General features: G+C 33.5%; 1 protein-coding gene across 1 annotated transcript; it reads right to left on the bottom strand.

Moving 5' to 3' along the window:
- Positions 1-3,372: 3,372 nt before the first annotated feature.
- LOC132748197 (ATP-binding cassette sub-family C member 3-like) lies at positions 3,373-13,477 on the bottom strand. The gene is made up of 9 exons (XM_060737758.1): positions 13,347-13,477; positions 12,405-12,527; positions 11,795-11,918; positions 11,081-11,182; positions 9,172-9,321; positions 6,661-6,819; positions 5,273-5,390; positions 4,852-4,930; positions 3,373-4,080 (listed from the first exon to the last, which is right to left on the bottom strand). Exons 1-9 carry the CDS (start codon positions 13,475-13,477, stop codon positions 3,969-3,971), a joined length of 1,098 nt encoding a protein of 365 aa, XP_060593741.1. The 3' UTR covers positions 3,373-3,968.
- Positions 13,478-16,356: the final 2,879 nt, after the last annotated feature.

Here is a 16,356-nt window from a genome sequence, read left to right as displayed (position 1 = left end):
CTGATTTTATAAATTTCCCGTCCATCAAATTTGTTTCCAACTTTGTGAACGAGTCAAAAGAAATACCGTCAATAGACGTTTATTGATCGGTGGTTCTACTGAAGAATGAGGATAAATTAGTGTATATAAACAATCTTAATAATGTAAATAAATCAGGCTTATTAAGTATAAATTTATCATCTGATTTTGATAAAAATAATTGAATGTTATTACATTTTTTCTACAATTTATATTGATTGAATGTTCTGTTAAGTAAAAGAACTAAGGTTTATGTTTTTATGAATTTCTTTTACCTCCCTTTAATAATAACTAATTATACTGACATAAAATCCGCACTATATGAAATCCATCCATCCGATGGATTTTCTATCAAACTTAAATCAACTTAAGTTAATTAAGTTAAAATTAGACTTTTCGGCCACAGTGGATTTTATTTAACACACACAATCACTATTCTTTTAAATTCATCGTTCAATTTTTTTTGATGTTCTAATATAACATAGAGTTAAAAAGAACTTTGTCGGTAAAATTGTATTGGGCATAACTCAAAACGTTTAAGCAGACATTAACTTGATACGTTATTGTTTGTTTTGTTTGTTTGTTTGTTTCCTTTTAAGCCTATTTCCAACAATTTTTCGGTCATATAGGCGGGTAGTTTCCTAACAGTTAACCAGTACTAGACTACCTTCCTGTGGATTCCATACACTGCAAACTGGATCAAAGCGCTGAAAGCACCGAACGCATCGGCTCAGCTTAAAGCACCAGGGCTGGGAATCAAAACTGCGTCGTATCCTACAAAATGTAAACAAACGCCGCCATCTTGGAACGAAAAACGTATGTTTTTGTTTATAACTTTTTTTGTTGGAAATTACTGAAAACCAAATATATTTATTAACACGCTACACTATTTTCCGCTTCGTTCGGTATATGTTGCTTGTACAACTATCTTGTAAAACAAAAGTTATAGCGAACTTGCGTCTCGAAGCGGGGCATAATTTTTATGAAAATGTGTGGATACGACGCAGTTCATATTGCTTTATCTATCGTTTTTTCCTTCAAATCAATTATATATTTGTTTCAGAGTTCACCATAAACTTCGAAATATAATTTTGCATCATTTACTAAAATTTTATTAAAAAGAGATAATTATTTTCTTAGAAAATAATGATTTTTACGAAATGATACGACGCAGTTGAAGATAAAATATGATACGACGCAGTTGTATTTTTGGCAGTCTTTTCAACAGGGATAATTTTGGCAAAATATTTCTATTTTATGGAATAATCACTTGCGCTAGATGGAAAAAAACCCAGATCATTTGCGGTGTATAGCAATGTTCTATTGCTTTTGATTATTTAGAATACATTCTGTCATGTCCAATTTAACATTTAATATGAAAGTTTACATTGCGGAAGCTACTTTTTAGTTAAACATAAACATGTTACCTAATTGATCAAAATATCTGAAATAATTTCTTCTATTTTCCTGTATGTTCAATATTATCCCTATTTTTTTCGCAAAAAAAATATACAAATCTATTAACTTGAATTCATGCGGGCTAGCTACGCTCTAAGTTAACTGTGGTTCTGCATGTTCTGGGTAATGATTGCTTTTTTGCTTTTTTGTGGTTTGTTTTCAAACTTTCACTCTACACATTAGCTTTACTAGGGGCGAGGACCTCAGGTGCGCCTTTGTGCATTATTGCAGGCAAAATGTTGCACCTGCAGAGAACCATCGACATTTTGAAACTAGCTTGATAGGTTTTCCACACGAAAGAATAAAAAGTCCCTGGTAGTTGTCGAATTCATAGCAGTTCAGTTCAAGTGATTTGAATTCAGTAAACATTAACAGCTCGGCCACGGTCCACCTGTCTGATTTGTTTTTTCAACAAAATGTGTTACCGTCAGCTGTACAAATAAGCAGCTTCTTTATTAACTTCTGGCGTGAAGTTTTAAGATTATAAATATTTGAATTAATTATAAAGAGAATAACATTTAAATTTCTGATTTCGGTATGACTAGCAGAGAAATTTTCAATGTAAGCAGGGGGTAATCCTCTGTGAAGTCATTTTCTGAAAACCTTTGTTTTAAGTTTTCAGGCAATTCATTATCAAATAAAAATCACACTTTAGTATGAAGATATGTTAAGATGCCATGTCTCTAGTTTGTTGAAAATTCGGTGCGATAATCTGACCTTAATTTTCTGTTCAATATTGTGAAAACTTCTTCAATACTGTTGAAAGATCATGTCTGCCTATATCTGTATCAGATTTATCGGTGCACAGCGTAAAATACCTTTGCAAAACGGACACCTTCTTTACAAAATAATCTGTAGTTATATCATATGTAACTCGTTTTGAAAATTTAAAGTTTTTTAATGGAGAAGAATGATTCTTAAGTGCAAATATAGAAAATACATTCCGTAGACCTTTCCTCATCGGCGATAAAGAAATGCAATACGACAAAATCAGAGGGCTGAACATAAAATGACTAAACGGAACGCATAACCTACTTGCAAAAATATATTGTAGCTTAACCATTTATAATATAATTCTAAAATTTTAATGGTGAACAATTTTAGAAGCATGCTAATGCAACACTGGAACACGTTGTCATATGGGTGTGCGATCACGTGTTTCAGTGTATATTGCATTTGATACAGCTTTTCGGAATTTGTAGATGCTTTATATACTTAAATGCGACCGAAAAATTCAGCCTTAATAGAATTGTATTACATTTCCATTTTTATGGAACCAATGAGTGACCTCTGCTTTTGACTTAAGTTGTAAACAAGAAATGTTGTTGGGCGTTATTAGCATACCTAGCACATAATTTAAATAGTTTAAAACCAATATGCAGCCTGCAATGAAAATACAACTGCGTCGTATCATATTTTATTTTCAACTGCGTCGTATCATTTCGTAAAAATCATTATTTTCTTGAAAAATAAACACCTCTTTTTAATGAAAATTTAGTAAATGATGCAAAATTATGTTTTGAAGTTTATGGTGAACTCTGAAACAAATATATAATTGATTTGAAGAAGAAACGATAGATAAAGCAATATTAACTGCGTCGTATCCACACATTTTCATAAAAATTCTGCTCCGCTTCGAGTTGCAAGTTCGCTATAACTTTTGTTTTACAAAATAGTTGTGTAAGTAACATATACCGAACGAAGCGGAAAATAGTGTTGCGTGTTAATACATATATCTGGTTTTCAGTCATTTCCAACAAAAATAGTTATAAACTAAAACATACATTTTTCGTTCCAAGATGGCGGCGTTTGTTTACATTTTGTAGGATACGACGCAGTTTTGATTCCCAGCCCTGAGCACATTAACCCCCAGAAATAGAACGTTTTTTTTTCTCATTTAAAAAAGTTGCTCTGTAGTGTGTTTTCTCTCTCTTAATTGTACATCACGTGACTTCAATTAGTTTGTTATAACGATATACTTGTAAGTGAACAAGTTATGAAAATTATACAACATTCTCTGTACTAGCTTAGGGATTGTCGTTTGCTCTAGTCAGGTGCCAGTTCGTGACTGAATAAAGCACGGACGGTCACCGGCGTTAATGTCACTATATGACTATTTTGGTGTCGGTGTGACTTAAAACAAAAACAATACAAAATAAAAACATTGTGAGATATAATTTCTGCATTTAAATTTTTATTCTTAAATTAACGTTCATTTGTAAGTTTCACATAATAGACATAATCTATATAAACATCAATATTATCCAATGAAAAGCGACGTTACAAACGTGCAAAATAAAAGATAGAGTAGGCCTATATTCAACAATATAGCGTGGAATATTCGTATCTCGTTTTAAAATAATAAAGTAAACGTTGGATGTGTCATCTTGAATAGATAGAATCAATAACTGCCTGAGAATAATGACAACAGTAAGCTTCTTGTTTCTGGTACATTACGTCACACATTTCGACACAGATCGACACGTATGACGTCAAACAATGCCGGCGTCTTTCGCCATTCCATAGAATATGCTTTCAGTGTTATCTAACAGGAATGCTGGTGTATCAAACTCTGCCAGTTTACCTTTGTCTAGGACCATTATCCTTGAAATATTACAAATATAAATACTTAACTACGATTATAAGTTTTTATTATATACTTATAAATAAAATATTGAGAAATATGGATGAAATAAAATGCATATTTTCATTTTCCGTATTTGCACTGTAAAAATTTATTTTTCACTGCAGTGAAACATATTTTCCGTATTTTCACTGGTGTCTTGCCGGACTACTTTCTTTTAAATTCTGCCAGTACACAAAATTTAAGGGAAAGTCTTTCAAATTTTAATGTCAAAAAAGAGAAAATTGTATATAATAAACAGAAAATTCAAGTTTTTTCTATAAATACACGATTTATTTTCATCTTGTGGCATGAAAATTACCATATTTCACTCGTGGCTACCGCCACTCATGAAATATTTATTTTCATACCACTTGATGAGAATAAATCATGTATTTATAGAAAAAAACTTGAAAATCCTATATATATTGTCATTACACATGCGTATTACATTTAAATAAATAGCTCTTAAATACATGTAGGAAAATATTCATTTTGTATAGATTGAGCTCAAGATTCATAAAGTTTTTTTTCTATCGAAGATCCCACAGTGTATCTTTATGATACTTCAAATAATTATTTACAAATTTGGCAAGCGGAGAGAGCGTTTCCATGACCTACTCGCCATCTTGCTTTGGTCACTATTTTAAGCGACGGTTGGTATTTACAAATAGAAAAACTGATTTTGAACGAAATAACGTAAAGTACAATAAGTTTGTTAAATAATAGATGTATAACATAAACTTGTTTACCTGTCATAATCCATTACTGTACTAAGTCTATGAGCAACTGCTAATATTGTACACTCACTGAATTGTTTACGGATGGTATCTGAATTATACAAAAATGATAAATTTGGATAATAAAACAAAAGAAATAAAAAATGTATACTGCTGTTATTTCGTACAGTTACTTCCCTTTGTTTAGAGAAATTTCTCCGGTTTACGGTCGTCTTATAGCGTGACAGGACAGCTTCCTGGCTACCCAAAGAAGTCGGGGCACAAACAATGTTTTTTCTGCTTACAAATTAACTTATATGGTAAGATTAGGACCAATGCCATTGCTGAAGGATACTTTTATTTCTAATATAACAACTCTAATATTGGTTTATGTATGCTATTTTGGTATCTATTAATATACCTCAATGGACAATTATTCTTTGAAATATTTAACCTTGAATGAGGTCATCCGTCTCCATATCAACAGCTGCAGTTGCCTCGTCTAGTATGAGAATCTTTGTTTTATGTAAGAGTGTCCGTGCTAAACAAACTAATTGTCTTTGTCCGACACTGAAATATGATCAGGTAAGTATGATGATGTACTCATATTACTCATATAACTTTATAAATTAAAATGTGGGACAAGACCTAATGTGCCACTTCATGCATTATTTCAGGTACACTCTAGATTCAAAGTTGAACTATCGACCTTCATAACCAGATAGCTCCCCTTTAAAAACCGTCAGCAAAGAGGGAGGCGTTATTTCAAGTTAGTAACCTGAATCACTAGTTATTAAAATTCTAATCCTTCTATCAAATAGTGTTTTGTTTGTTGCTTTTCCCATTGGTGTCAGACTCAATTTTGAGAGACAGCGATATTAAATCCTAAGCTCTTCGGCCAGATGACTGCTACTTGTTTTATAAGGGGCAATATCTGTACCAATGCACTGCTAAATATCTCTTTTTCTTTTGTTCTGCAACTGTTTTCATTGGAAAATAAACTATAAAAATCACAAAATCCGGCTTTGGGCTACTAAATTATTTCCTGTTTCCTTTAGGGGTAATTTGGGGCTTTTTCAAAATTACCTTAAAAGGGACCTTTAAATTCTGCCGGATTCGCCCCAAATTTAAACTCTAGCCGCCTTTCCCGGGCCATGCAAAACCCTTGGGTGCGCAACTCGATGGCAAAAACCAAAATACTCCCACGTTTTAAGTGGTTGAAAGGAAACTTTAAAATTTTTCCTTAAAAATTTCCCGGAAAAAAGCACGGGCCTAAATTATACAAAAAAAACTAAACATCGTTTATATTTACAAACCCAAAATATATTTTCCCTTTTTTCCTTTCCCTAACTGATTTTAAAAAACGTAAGTGTTTGCAGGAGGGAAATTTTCTCCCCCTTTTTTTTTCTAAAAATGGGCGAATTTTTTTTTTGGTTTTTTTAAACGTTTTGGGAAAATGACTTTTTAAAAAGGCATCTTTTTGGGTTAAATTTTTATTTGGAAAAAAACATGACCATATCAAGCTTAAAACTAATGTTATCCATCATTGCAATACACATATCCTTTGGAAAAAATTTAAACTGATTTCAAGTAATTAAAATATGAAAGTTAGACGATCAAATCTAGACATGACACGCCATGTCTCCTCCCTGCCATAAATCAAGTTTTTGGATATATTCACTTGAGTTATGTTGTTATCCCACGAGTCCGTAGGACCCTTAGTTGAAAATAACTGTTTTGTTTTAGTTATCAGAAAACTTGTATAAAATTTTAGGTATATGTCAATCAAACTTATTTCTAATCCAGAGTTTTACAAGATATATAACAATACGTTTGACAGACCTGTGGAAGTATAGTTAGTTTTTGTCTCAGTTCATGAAGACCCAGTGTTGATATATCTACACCATCAATCATTATAGCACCGTCCGCCGATTCTATCAGCCGGAAAAGAGCGAGGGCTAGCGAAGATTTCCCGGCTCCCGTTCTACCAACTATCCCAACCTGAAAAATGTATGCGAGAAATGAATGAATGAATGAATGAATAAATAAATAAATAAATGAATGAATGAATGAATGAATGAATGAATGAATGAATGAGTGAGTGAGTGAGTGAGTGAGTGAGTGAGTGAGTGAGTGAGTGAGTGAGTGAGTGAGTGAGTGAGTGAGTGAGTGAGTGAGTGAGTGAGTGAGTGAGTGAGTGAGTGAGAGAATGAACGAACGAACGAACGAACGAAATGAATGAATGAATGAATATCTCAACTGTACGAAACAGTGAAAGAAAAAATACACAATTTTACCTCTGTAGAGCGACCATCTGTACAACAATAACACATTTACATCTACAGAGTTACGTGTTACAAAAAAAAAGAAATCTGATAAGATATTGAATTTAACCAATCAGAGCAACACCTCCCAGTCCCAGCTACAATGTATATCTCTACACCCAAAAGGATGTTGCTCAGAAAGGTTATTATATAAACAAGAAATATCTTTAAAAAAGATAATCGGCGTAAATTCAGTGCAAAATGTCTCATAGCTTTAGAATATTTTCAAAATTAATGATATTTATACTTTATAACAATATAAATGTCTAAATTGAAATATATTTGGTGGTTACTAGTATAATCTATGACAGTTGTCTAAACTTAGCTGAAACATGTATATGCTCCTATAATGTCAACAAATTAGTCATGTTATTATAGATGCTAGAAGCTTTTTTGTCACCGTGACTTTTGACTACTGGTTTCAAAGAATAACCAACCACACTACCAAATTTAGAGACTGCAAAGGCCACAATCAGCTGACAACTTGAATTTTATTGTTAAATAATATTAACTTATATGTATCAGACCTTCATTTTGTAAAAGCACTTCTGTGCATTAAATGCTGCAATTATTAGGTCATGATAATAACACCAAAATCTTTTGTTGTTTATATCTTTTATTTATGAAAGAATACAAACTGTAATAAACAATCAATGGAACATATCAACTCTGAACTATACTATTTATAATGCCTTCTTATCTATCTGGCAATGAAAATGAATAATTGAAGACTTAAATCAAAAGTTAAACATAACCTTTCTAGTAAAAGTTATAATTATGTATTTTATAAAAAAAAAGGATTTCTATTAAAAATTGCACAGCTTGACTAGTATTTTGTATATACTAGGGGTATGAGGTGGAGGTACTAGTTAAGCCTACTGGCATGGCTACGTGTCGTACACCTACACAGGTTATATTTTACAATGTACTTTAAATGTGGAATGTAAAATATAAATGTTGTTCCATATATACAGAAATATATCTAATTATCTTATAATAAGTACTAAACTCAATTTTGTATAACCCATCAATGACACTGATTATCAAGTGAGACAGTTTCAGATTGTGGTAGTCAATTGGGGTGTATTTCGGTAAATTTACCTACCGGTGTAAACAAACGCCGAATAACTATGAATAAATTAATTTGTTATTATTACGCACAAAAAATAATACTTAAAGTTTTGCGATTCTTTATGATAATGTTGCATTTTAAATATATTAATTTTCGCAATTCATATCAGCTCTGGAGAATCTTTTTGTTGATCAAAAATATCGTTCATTTTCATAGAAAACAGAAAAGCTACGGCAAATAAAGTACGAGTGAGTAGTAATCGAATGTTTAAGTAAAGGCTGAAAAACAAAAAGTTGGGTTTGTTGTTAATATTATCAACAAAGTAAATTGTACATGAAATCGTATGTACTGTATATTTTTGTATTTTGATATATCTTTGTTTTGGTCATAACGTTGTGATATTTAGTTTATGATTGTATAAATATTTTTAATACAACTTTATTCTTAGAGACAAGTAAACTAAAGATTACGAATTTGTCCTTAAATTTCATAACAGCCAGTCTTTCCACCAATGAAAAACACCCTCTTTTAGCTGAAGATTTTGTAACTAACAATTTCATTTGTTACAAATCTAGGTCAAAATCCATTTTAATACAGCTACGCCGAAAAAAAATTGGAATATTCAAGATTTAGAAATACAAATGTAATATGACATGGAATATTCAAGATTAAGAAATACAAATGTAATATGACATGGAATATTCAAGATTTAAAAATACAAATGTAATATGACATGGAATATTCAAGATTTAGAAATACAAATTTAATATGACATGGAATATTCAAGATTTGAAAAAAATACAAATGTAATATGACATGAAATATTCAAGATTTAGAAATACAAATGTAATGTGACATGGAATATTCAAGACTTAGAAATACAAATGTAATATGACATGGAATATTCAAGACTTAGAAATACAAATGTAATACATGTATGATAATTAGGTTTCAAACCTTTTCTCCCTCCCTGATAGTACAGTGTATTCCATGTAACACCAGATCCAGACCTTCTCTATACCGGGTCTTGTATCCCTGAAAGTCAATCCTACCAAACTGTGGCCACTGAGCTAAATGATGTGAACTACTGCCCTTATCCCAGCTGGCCTAAAATGAAAAGCAAATAGCCATAAAAAAGAAACATTCTCACATTGTACGTCTGACAGAATGAAAGTATTCAAATAGCAGGACACCGCCAAGATTAAACAAAACATTGACAAAACCCACGTGTGCAAAATTTCCAAATTATTTTGCACATACGTCGGTTGACAAGGCTATATATTTTGCACATATCTCGTTGTAAGTTTGGTATATGTTTTGAACATACTCCCATAGTTATTGTCGTATATTTCTGTATAATATTGTATCTTGAAAAAAGTAATTTATGCATATATTTTATACATCCCTCGGCGGAAGGTGTTGCCATTTTAGTACATACAGTCCTCGGCAGGAAGGGTTGTATATTTTAAACATACCTCGGGTCGAAGGCTTGTATATTTTATATATACCTCTGGTGGAAAGGTGGTATATTTTGAACATACTTTGGGTGGTAGGGTTGTATATTTTGTACATACCTCGGTCGGTAGGCTGGTATAAATTGTACATACCTCGGGTGGTAGGGTGGTATATATTGTATATGCGCGGGTGGAAGGGTGGTATATTTTGTACATACCTCGGGTGTATAGGGTTTGTCTATTTTGTACATACCTCGGGTGGTAGGCTGGTATATTTGGACATAACTCGGGTGGTAGGGTGGTATATTTTGTACATACCTCGGGTGGTAGGGTTGTATATTTTGTACATACCTCGGGTGGTAGAGTGGTATATTTTGTACATACCTCGGGTGGTAGGGTGGTATATTTTGTACATACCTCGGGTGGTAGGGTTGTATATTTTGTACATACCTCGGGTGGTAGGGTGGTATATTTTGTACATACCTCGGATGGTAGGGTGGTATATTTTTGTATATACCTCGGGTGGTAGGCTGGTTTTATTTTGTACATAACTCGGGTGGTAGGGTGGTATATTTTGTACATACCTCGGGTGGTAGAGTTGTATATTTTGTACATACCTCGGGTGGTAGGGTGGTATATTTTGTACATACCTCGGCGTGCTAGGTGGTATATTTTTGTACAAACCTCGGGTGGTAGGGTTGTATATATTGTACATGCCTCGGGTGGTAGAGTGGTATATTTTGTACATACCTCGGGTGGTAGGGTGGTATATATTGTACATGCTTCGGGTGGTAGGGTTGTATATATTGTATATGCCTCGGGTGGTAGAATGGTATATTTTTGTACATACCTGGGGTGGTAGGGTTGTATATATTGTACATGCCTCGGGTAGTAGGGTGGTATATACTGTACATGCCTCGGATGGTAGGTTTGTAAATATTGTACATGCCTCGGGTGGGTAGCGTGGTATATATTGTACATGCTTCGGGTGGTAGGGTGGTATATTTTGTACATACCTTGGGTGGTAGGGTGGTATATTTTGTAAATACCTCGGATGGTAGGGTTGTATATTTTGTACATACCTCGGGTGGTAGGGCTGTATATTTTGTACATACCTCGGGTGGTAGGGTGGTATATTTTGTACATACCTCGGGTGGTAGGCTGGTATATTTTGTAAATACCTCTGGTGGTAAGGTGGAATATTTTGTACATACCTCAGCAGGTAGGGTTGTATATTTTGTACATACCTAGGGTGGTAGGGTGGTATATATTGTACATACCTCGGGTGGAAGGGTGGTATATATTGAACATATTTTGTCAGGAAGTGTTGTATATTCTGTACATACCTCGGTTGGTAGGGTTGTATATTTTGCACATACCTCGGGTGGTAAGGTGGAATATTTTATACATACCTCGGGTTGTAGGGTGGTATATTCAGTGACACGTTCAGCTGATATGATGTTCATTTCCATCTCACTGATTGCAAACACTCCGAAGTTCAAGGTTATTGTAAGCTGAAATGTGGCAATATTTATCTGAACACTCACACTATGTAGTCAAACCTTTGCTTTTCAGTGTCAGTTTAAAACATATTTATTGTAGCCCGATAGCGAAACAATTTCATTCAACTTATATCAATTACTTTCGAGCCAGCTTCCTGAAACCAACCAGTACTGGGTGTCATATGAGAAATCATGGTCGTGACCCGAGTATGGCTCGAACCCATGGTCCCTGGGCTGAGAGGCAGACACCTTAACCACTAGACCACCGCTCCCCTTGACAGTGTTGGTAAGACTTAAAGTGCTATGTGACAATTACTTACAATTCCCCGATGCATTTTATGATTTTGATTTTCCATTTATTTCATTATCGCTTCATTTTCCGAAATGTTGAGATCCTTGGTTGATGATTGAATACTGCATAGAATGTTAGGTTCGAGATTGTGTGCTTTTCGTTGTTTCTCATGAACTGACTCAACCAAACCGAATCAAATTTTTACTCTCGATTGATCTTTCTTTTCCAGACTGTTAAATGGTTTTATAGTCAGCATTTAATTTGCCTGTACTACAGAAATGGCTTTTTTTAACTTTAACGACAATCAGGAAATTTATTTGACAGTGGCATACTTGCACAGCATAGGTGACCGACATCCCAACTTGCGCGCCGTTTAAATCATAGGAAACTAGGGCAAACAATGCCGCCAAGAACGCCACGAAATTTCCCATCAGTTCAAGTCGCCATCCTACCCATCTGGTGAACAAATAAAACAAAATATTATGTTACCTACATAACAATTACAATATGTGTACGTTTATGAAGAACTACTAGGGTGCCCGTTCGTGCCTGATATAATGTACGGATTGGCAGACAAGATCCCCCCTAGTAAAACAAGAATGTCGGAGTGTCGGTTTGGCAAAATAAAAAAAAATCAAACAGTTCCTAATCAAACTGAAAGGAAATACAAGAGAAGTGAACACTAAATATCTGGCACTTTGTTAGGAATGAACTTGCACTTTTCAAAATGAATGTCAGCTGAATACATATACCTATACTTTTAGAATTAGAAAATGTTGATTTTAAATTGATCACAATATACATGTATTTCTTTGGAAAGAGGATACATATGCTTTGATGATTTTACGAAATGGGAAACATATCACCGTCAAAAAATTCATTCATCTTTTTAGATTATAATTAATTATGTCAACAAGATTAAATCTTTATTTTATATTTTACCTTGCGCCAGATATTGCGGCGTAATAAAATTTGATATTTTCATCAATGCGTTGTCTGGATTCCCGCACAAATCGGTCCGGACATCTATATGCTCGTATAACACTGGCACCAGTAATCGTCTCACTGTCAATGATAGTAACATTTCGTGAAAATTCGTTTCGGAGCAAAATTTTTACTCCTCCTCGTCGGCGTCACAATATCATCAACATCATCATCATCATCATCATTATCATCATCATCATCATTATTGTTATATTATCATTACGATCTTTGTTATTATAATCGCCATTATCATCATCATCGTCGTCGTCGTCATTATTATGAACATCATTATCATCATCGTCATCACCATCATCATCATTATATTATCATCATCGTCGTCGTTATCATAATTATCACCATCATAATCATTATCAGCATCATAATTATCCTCCTTATCATAATTATCATCATCATTATCTTTATCGTCATTATCATCATCGTCATTATCAGCATCATCATCATAATTATCATCATAATCATTATTATCATAATCATTATTATCACCATCATTATTATTATCATCATCATTATTATTATCATCATAATCATCATTATTATTACCGGTATGCACTTTAAGTTATAAAAGTAGCTAAGTTTATTTTAGAGCTGAGGGACTTTATACAATTATACTGAAAAATGTTATTTTTATTTTCCAACTCATTTTTCTGTTAGATGTAATATATCAGCGCCAATTCTAGTTATAACTTTATTTGAATCATTCATTACAAACTGTGTATAGACTTCCGTTAACTCAATTATGGATCAAACACAACACTCAAATGAAGATGATAATCCTCTGTTTATTGCACATGGCATAATCGGTTTAAGTACAAGAATTGTTTAAATTAAACTACATTATGTAATGTTTTACGCTGTTGTTTCATAGAAACTGTTGCTCACCTGAAGTGGTTATAAACAGGTGATCGTTTAACAGACTCTGTTCTTCTCATCTGTCGTGCTGTTGGAAGATAAAACCTCTGAAATAGTTCATACAGCTTACTTTGTAGCTTTAATATCATGTCACATGTCATGTCTCATATTATTATACATTTGTCATATCATTTTATATATATCATAATCAAACTTTACACCATATAAGATATAGCCAATGCGCGATTTTAGCATTTGCGCCATCTGGGACATTTTAAGTGTCAGGAAACATGTAATGTTTCAATGTTAGAACTTATTGCCCAACTCATTTGCTTTTGTTTTATTCTTAAATTATGTGTTTATACAATAGACAGGACTGATTTTGAGAATTTGGCTCCCTATAAGATGCTAGAGGCATTTTGTAGTACAAGTGGTATCTTGGTGTATTTTACCTATTAAAGGTATGCTGAATCCGATAAAGGTGGATACCAAATTGAAAAACTTGATATTGACCATTGAAATGGCCATTTAAAATGACCACTAAAATGGCCGCCAAATTTCTTTATCATAAATGGATGATATATCAAATAAAACTTTTAAGGAAAGGAAAAGCCTGAAATTTGTCACAAAGCATGTTTAGGTAAAAACAAATAAGACACCAAAACAGAATTAAAAAAACAAAACAATCCAATATGGCCAAAAAATCCAAGATGGCAGACATTTTTCTATAGGCCAATATAATAGTAATATAGAAGTAATATTAAAGATAGTACTGAAAACTGTAAGGCATTTACGCAGCAAACACCACACTCTTTCCTGCCCTATCTGCTAGATATAAAGCTTTCATGTATTTTATACGGCACTCTATGCAAGCGTATAGAGTGGCTACTCAGATGCCTACTACAGCGTGCGTATGTGTGAGGGGGTTAAAACGTGTGCATGAAAAATATACATTAATTAAAGGCACTTTTCTCTGAGTACTCTTGGGTTTAGGTGTACGTTTTTCTGTTATCGGTCGTCGTCTTCGTTCTTCTGTTATCGGTTCTAGTCGCATTTCTCTGCTGTCTTCTTCTCTTATTGGTCGTGACTTTTGTTTTTGAGTTATTGGTCTTCATCGCAGTTCTCTTGTTGTCAGTTCTTCTGTAATCGGTCCTGGTCTCAGTTCTTTTCTTGTTAGATGTTCTGTTATCGGTTCTCGTCTCAGTTGTTCTGTTATCGGTTCTCGTCTTCGTTCTTCTGGCATCCGTTCTCGTCTCTATTCTTATGTAATCAGTCCTGGTTTTCTTGTTGTCAATTCTTCTGTCATCGGTTCGCGAAACTTAAAGTTTTCAGTACTATCTTCTGTTATCGATCCCGTCTATATTCTTCTGTCATCAGTCCTAGTCTATGTTATTCTGTTATCGGTCCTCGTCCATTTTTCTGTTATCGGTCCTTGTCTATGTTATTCTGTTATCGGTCCTCGTCCATTTTTCTGTTATCGGTCCTTGTCTCCCTTGTCTTGTTGTAGTTCTTCTGTTTATCGGCCGTCCCTGTCTGTTCTGTTTATCCGGTTCTGGTCTTTCGTTTTTCTTCCGTTCTCCTGTTCCGTCGGTTTTTCTTTTCTTCTCCGTTTTCTTGTTGTCAATTCTTCTGTCATCGATTCCACCGATCACCGTCTTCATCCTTCTGTATTCAGTTATCGTCTATGTTATTCTGTTATCGGTCTTCGTCTCTATTTTTTATGTTAACAATCCTCGTCTCCTTTCTTTTGCTGTCAGTTCTTCTGTTATCGATCCCTGTCTCTGTTTCGTTTTGTTGTCATTTCTATTGTTATCGGCCCCTGTCTCTGTTCTTCTGTTAGCGGTCCTCGTCTCTGTTCGCTTGTTGTCAATTCTTGTCTCCATTTCTTCCTTCTGTTATCGGTCGTCGTCTTCGGTCTTGTACTTTCGGTACTTGTTTCCTGTTCCGTTAAGGTCTTCTCTTGTTTCTATTCTTGCCGTCATTCTGTGTCTAGCCTTGGTTTTGTAAAGTCTTGTAGTCATTTTTTTTCTTTTCCAGTGGGTAGCGGGGGGGATCAAAACCTAAACGCCCCCTTGATTTTTTAGGAAAAACAGTTTTAACTTGCACCATAGCGCCCGGCTTTTAAAATTAAAAACCTTTTTTTAAAAACCCTTTTATACATTAAATACTATTTAAGGGGCCCTTAAAAAAAGGGTAAAACCCACTTTTTTTTAAACCCCCTCTATTATGTGGGCCAACCCAGGGTGACTTTTTTTTAAAATGGTCAAAGAAAAATATTACTCCTTTTTTTACAAGTATTTATTTTTATAAAATAAATTTGCTTTTTACTTTAATATTTTTTGGGAAAATTTTTTGGGGTCCCCGGGAAAATTTTTCTAATGTATATCAAATGATGTAAATAACCCTTTCTTGTAGGAATTTTCTCAAAACCGTGACTGAATTCCAAAATTTTCGAGAGCTGCCATGGCATAGCAAGCACATGTAGCAATATCCCGGTTTCAGACATTTTATGACTCGATGAAAATATGGTGTTGTTATTGTTGTTGTTGTTTTCTAACTTTAACTTTAAATTTCAAATTAAATAGTCACTTATTTTTAAACAAGATGGTAAAACATTTGTTGTTTTCTGTATTTTTGTTAAGAATGTGATAAAGTATACACTTCTAAGTTTAATATGACTTTTTAATATTATCGATTATCCATCGTATCCCTGAATGCAGTTATAATTGAATCTAAAAAATGAATTATGCAGATATTATTTTTGGCAGAAAACAACAAATACAAACAAAAACAACACACAAAAAAACCTACATGCAGCATACATGTGTAATGTTTCACAATGTGCTGAAAAAAAACGGCTCTTTTATAAATTTCAAACATTTCAGCAAGTGACACATTTTATATAAGAATGGGACAGAAATGTTATTTAAAAAGTAGGTTGGATATTTTAACCTAGTTTGCTCAACACTCAATTATCACATTTTTATATATATAAACCTGAGGTACAGAAAATTGACAGAAAACAACTTTCATAGATTGA

This window comes from Ruditapes philippinarum, unplaced genomic scaffold (assembly GCF_026571515.1).
Source record: "Ruditapes philippinarum isolate M1 unplaced genomic scaffold, ASM2657151v2 ctg11781_1_1_1_1, whole genome shotgun sequence".
Taxonomy (NCBI): domain Eukaryota; kingdom Metazoa; phylum Mollusca; class Bivalvia; order Venerida; family Veneridae; genus Ruditapes; species Ruditapes philippinarum.
Note: the sequence above shows the minus strand (reverse complement) of the source record. Positions and strands in the feature narration are given on the sequence as shown.

What these genes read in the sequence shown, in the direction of transcription:
- LOC132748197 (XM_060737758.1), bottom strand. Translation starts at nt 13,477, where the DNA reads ATGACATGTGACATGATATTAAAGCTACAAAGTAAGCTGTATGAACTA. An exon ending in ATACCACCCTACAACCCGAG is followed by an intron (nt 9,322 to 11,080) that starts GTATGTATAAAA and finishes TTTTCATTTTAG; the next exon opens with GCCAGCTGGGATAAGGGCAG. An exon ending in CTATCAGGGAGGGAGAAAAG is followed by an intron (nt 6,820 to 9,171) that starts GTTTGAAACCTA and finishes TACATTTTTCAG; the next exon opens with GTTGGGATAGTTGGTAGAAC.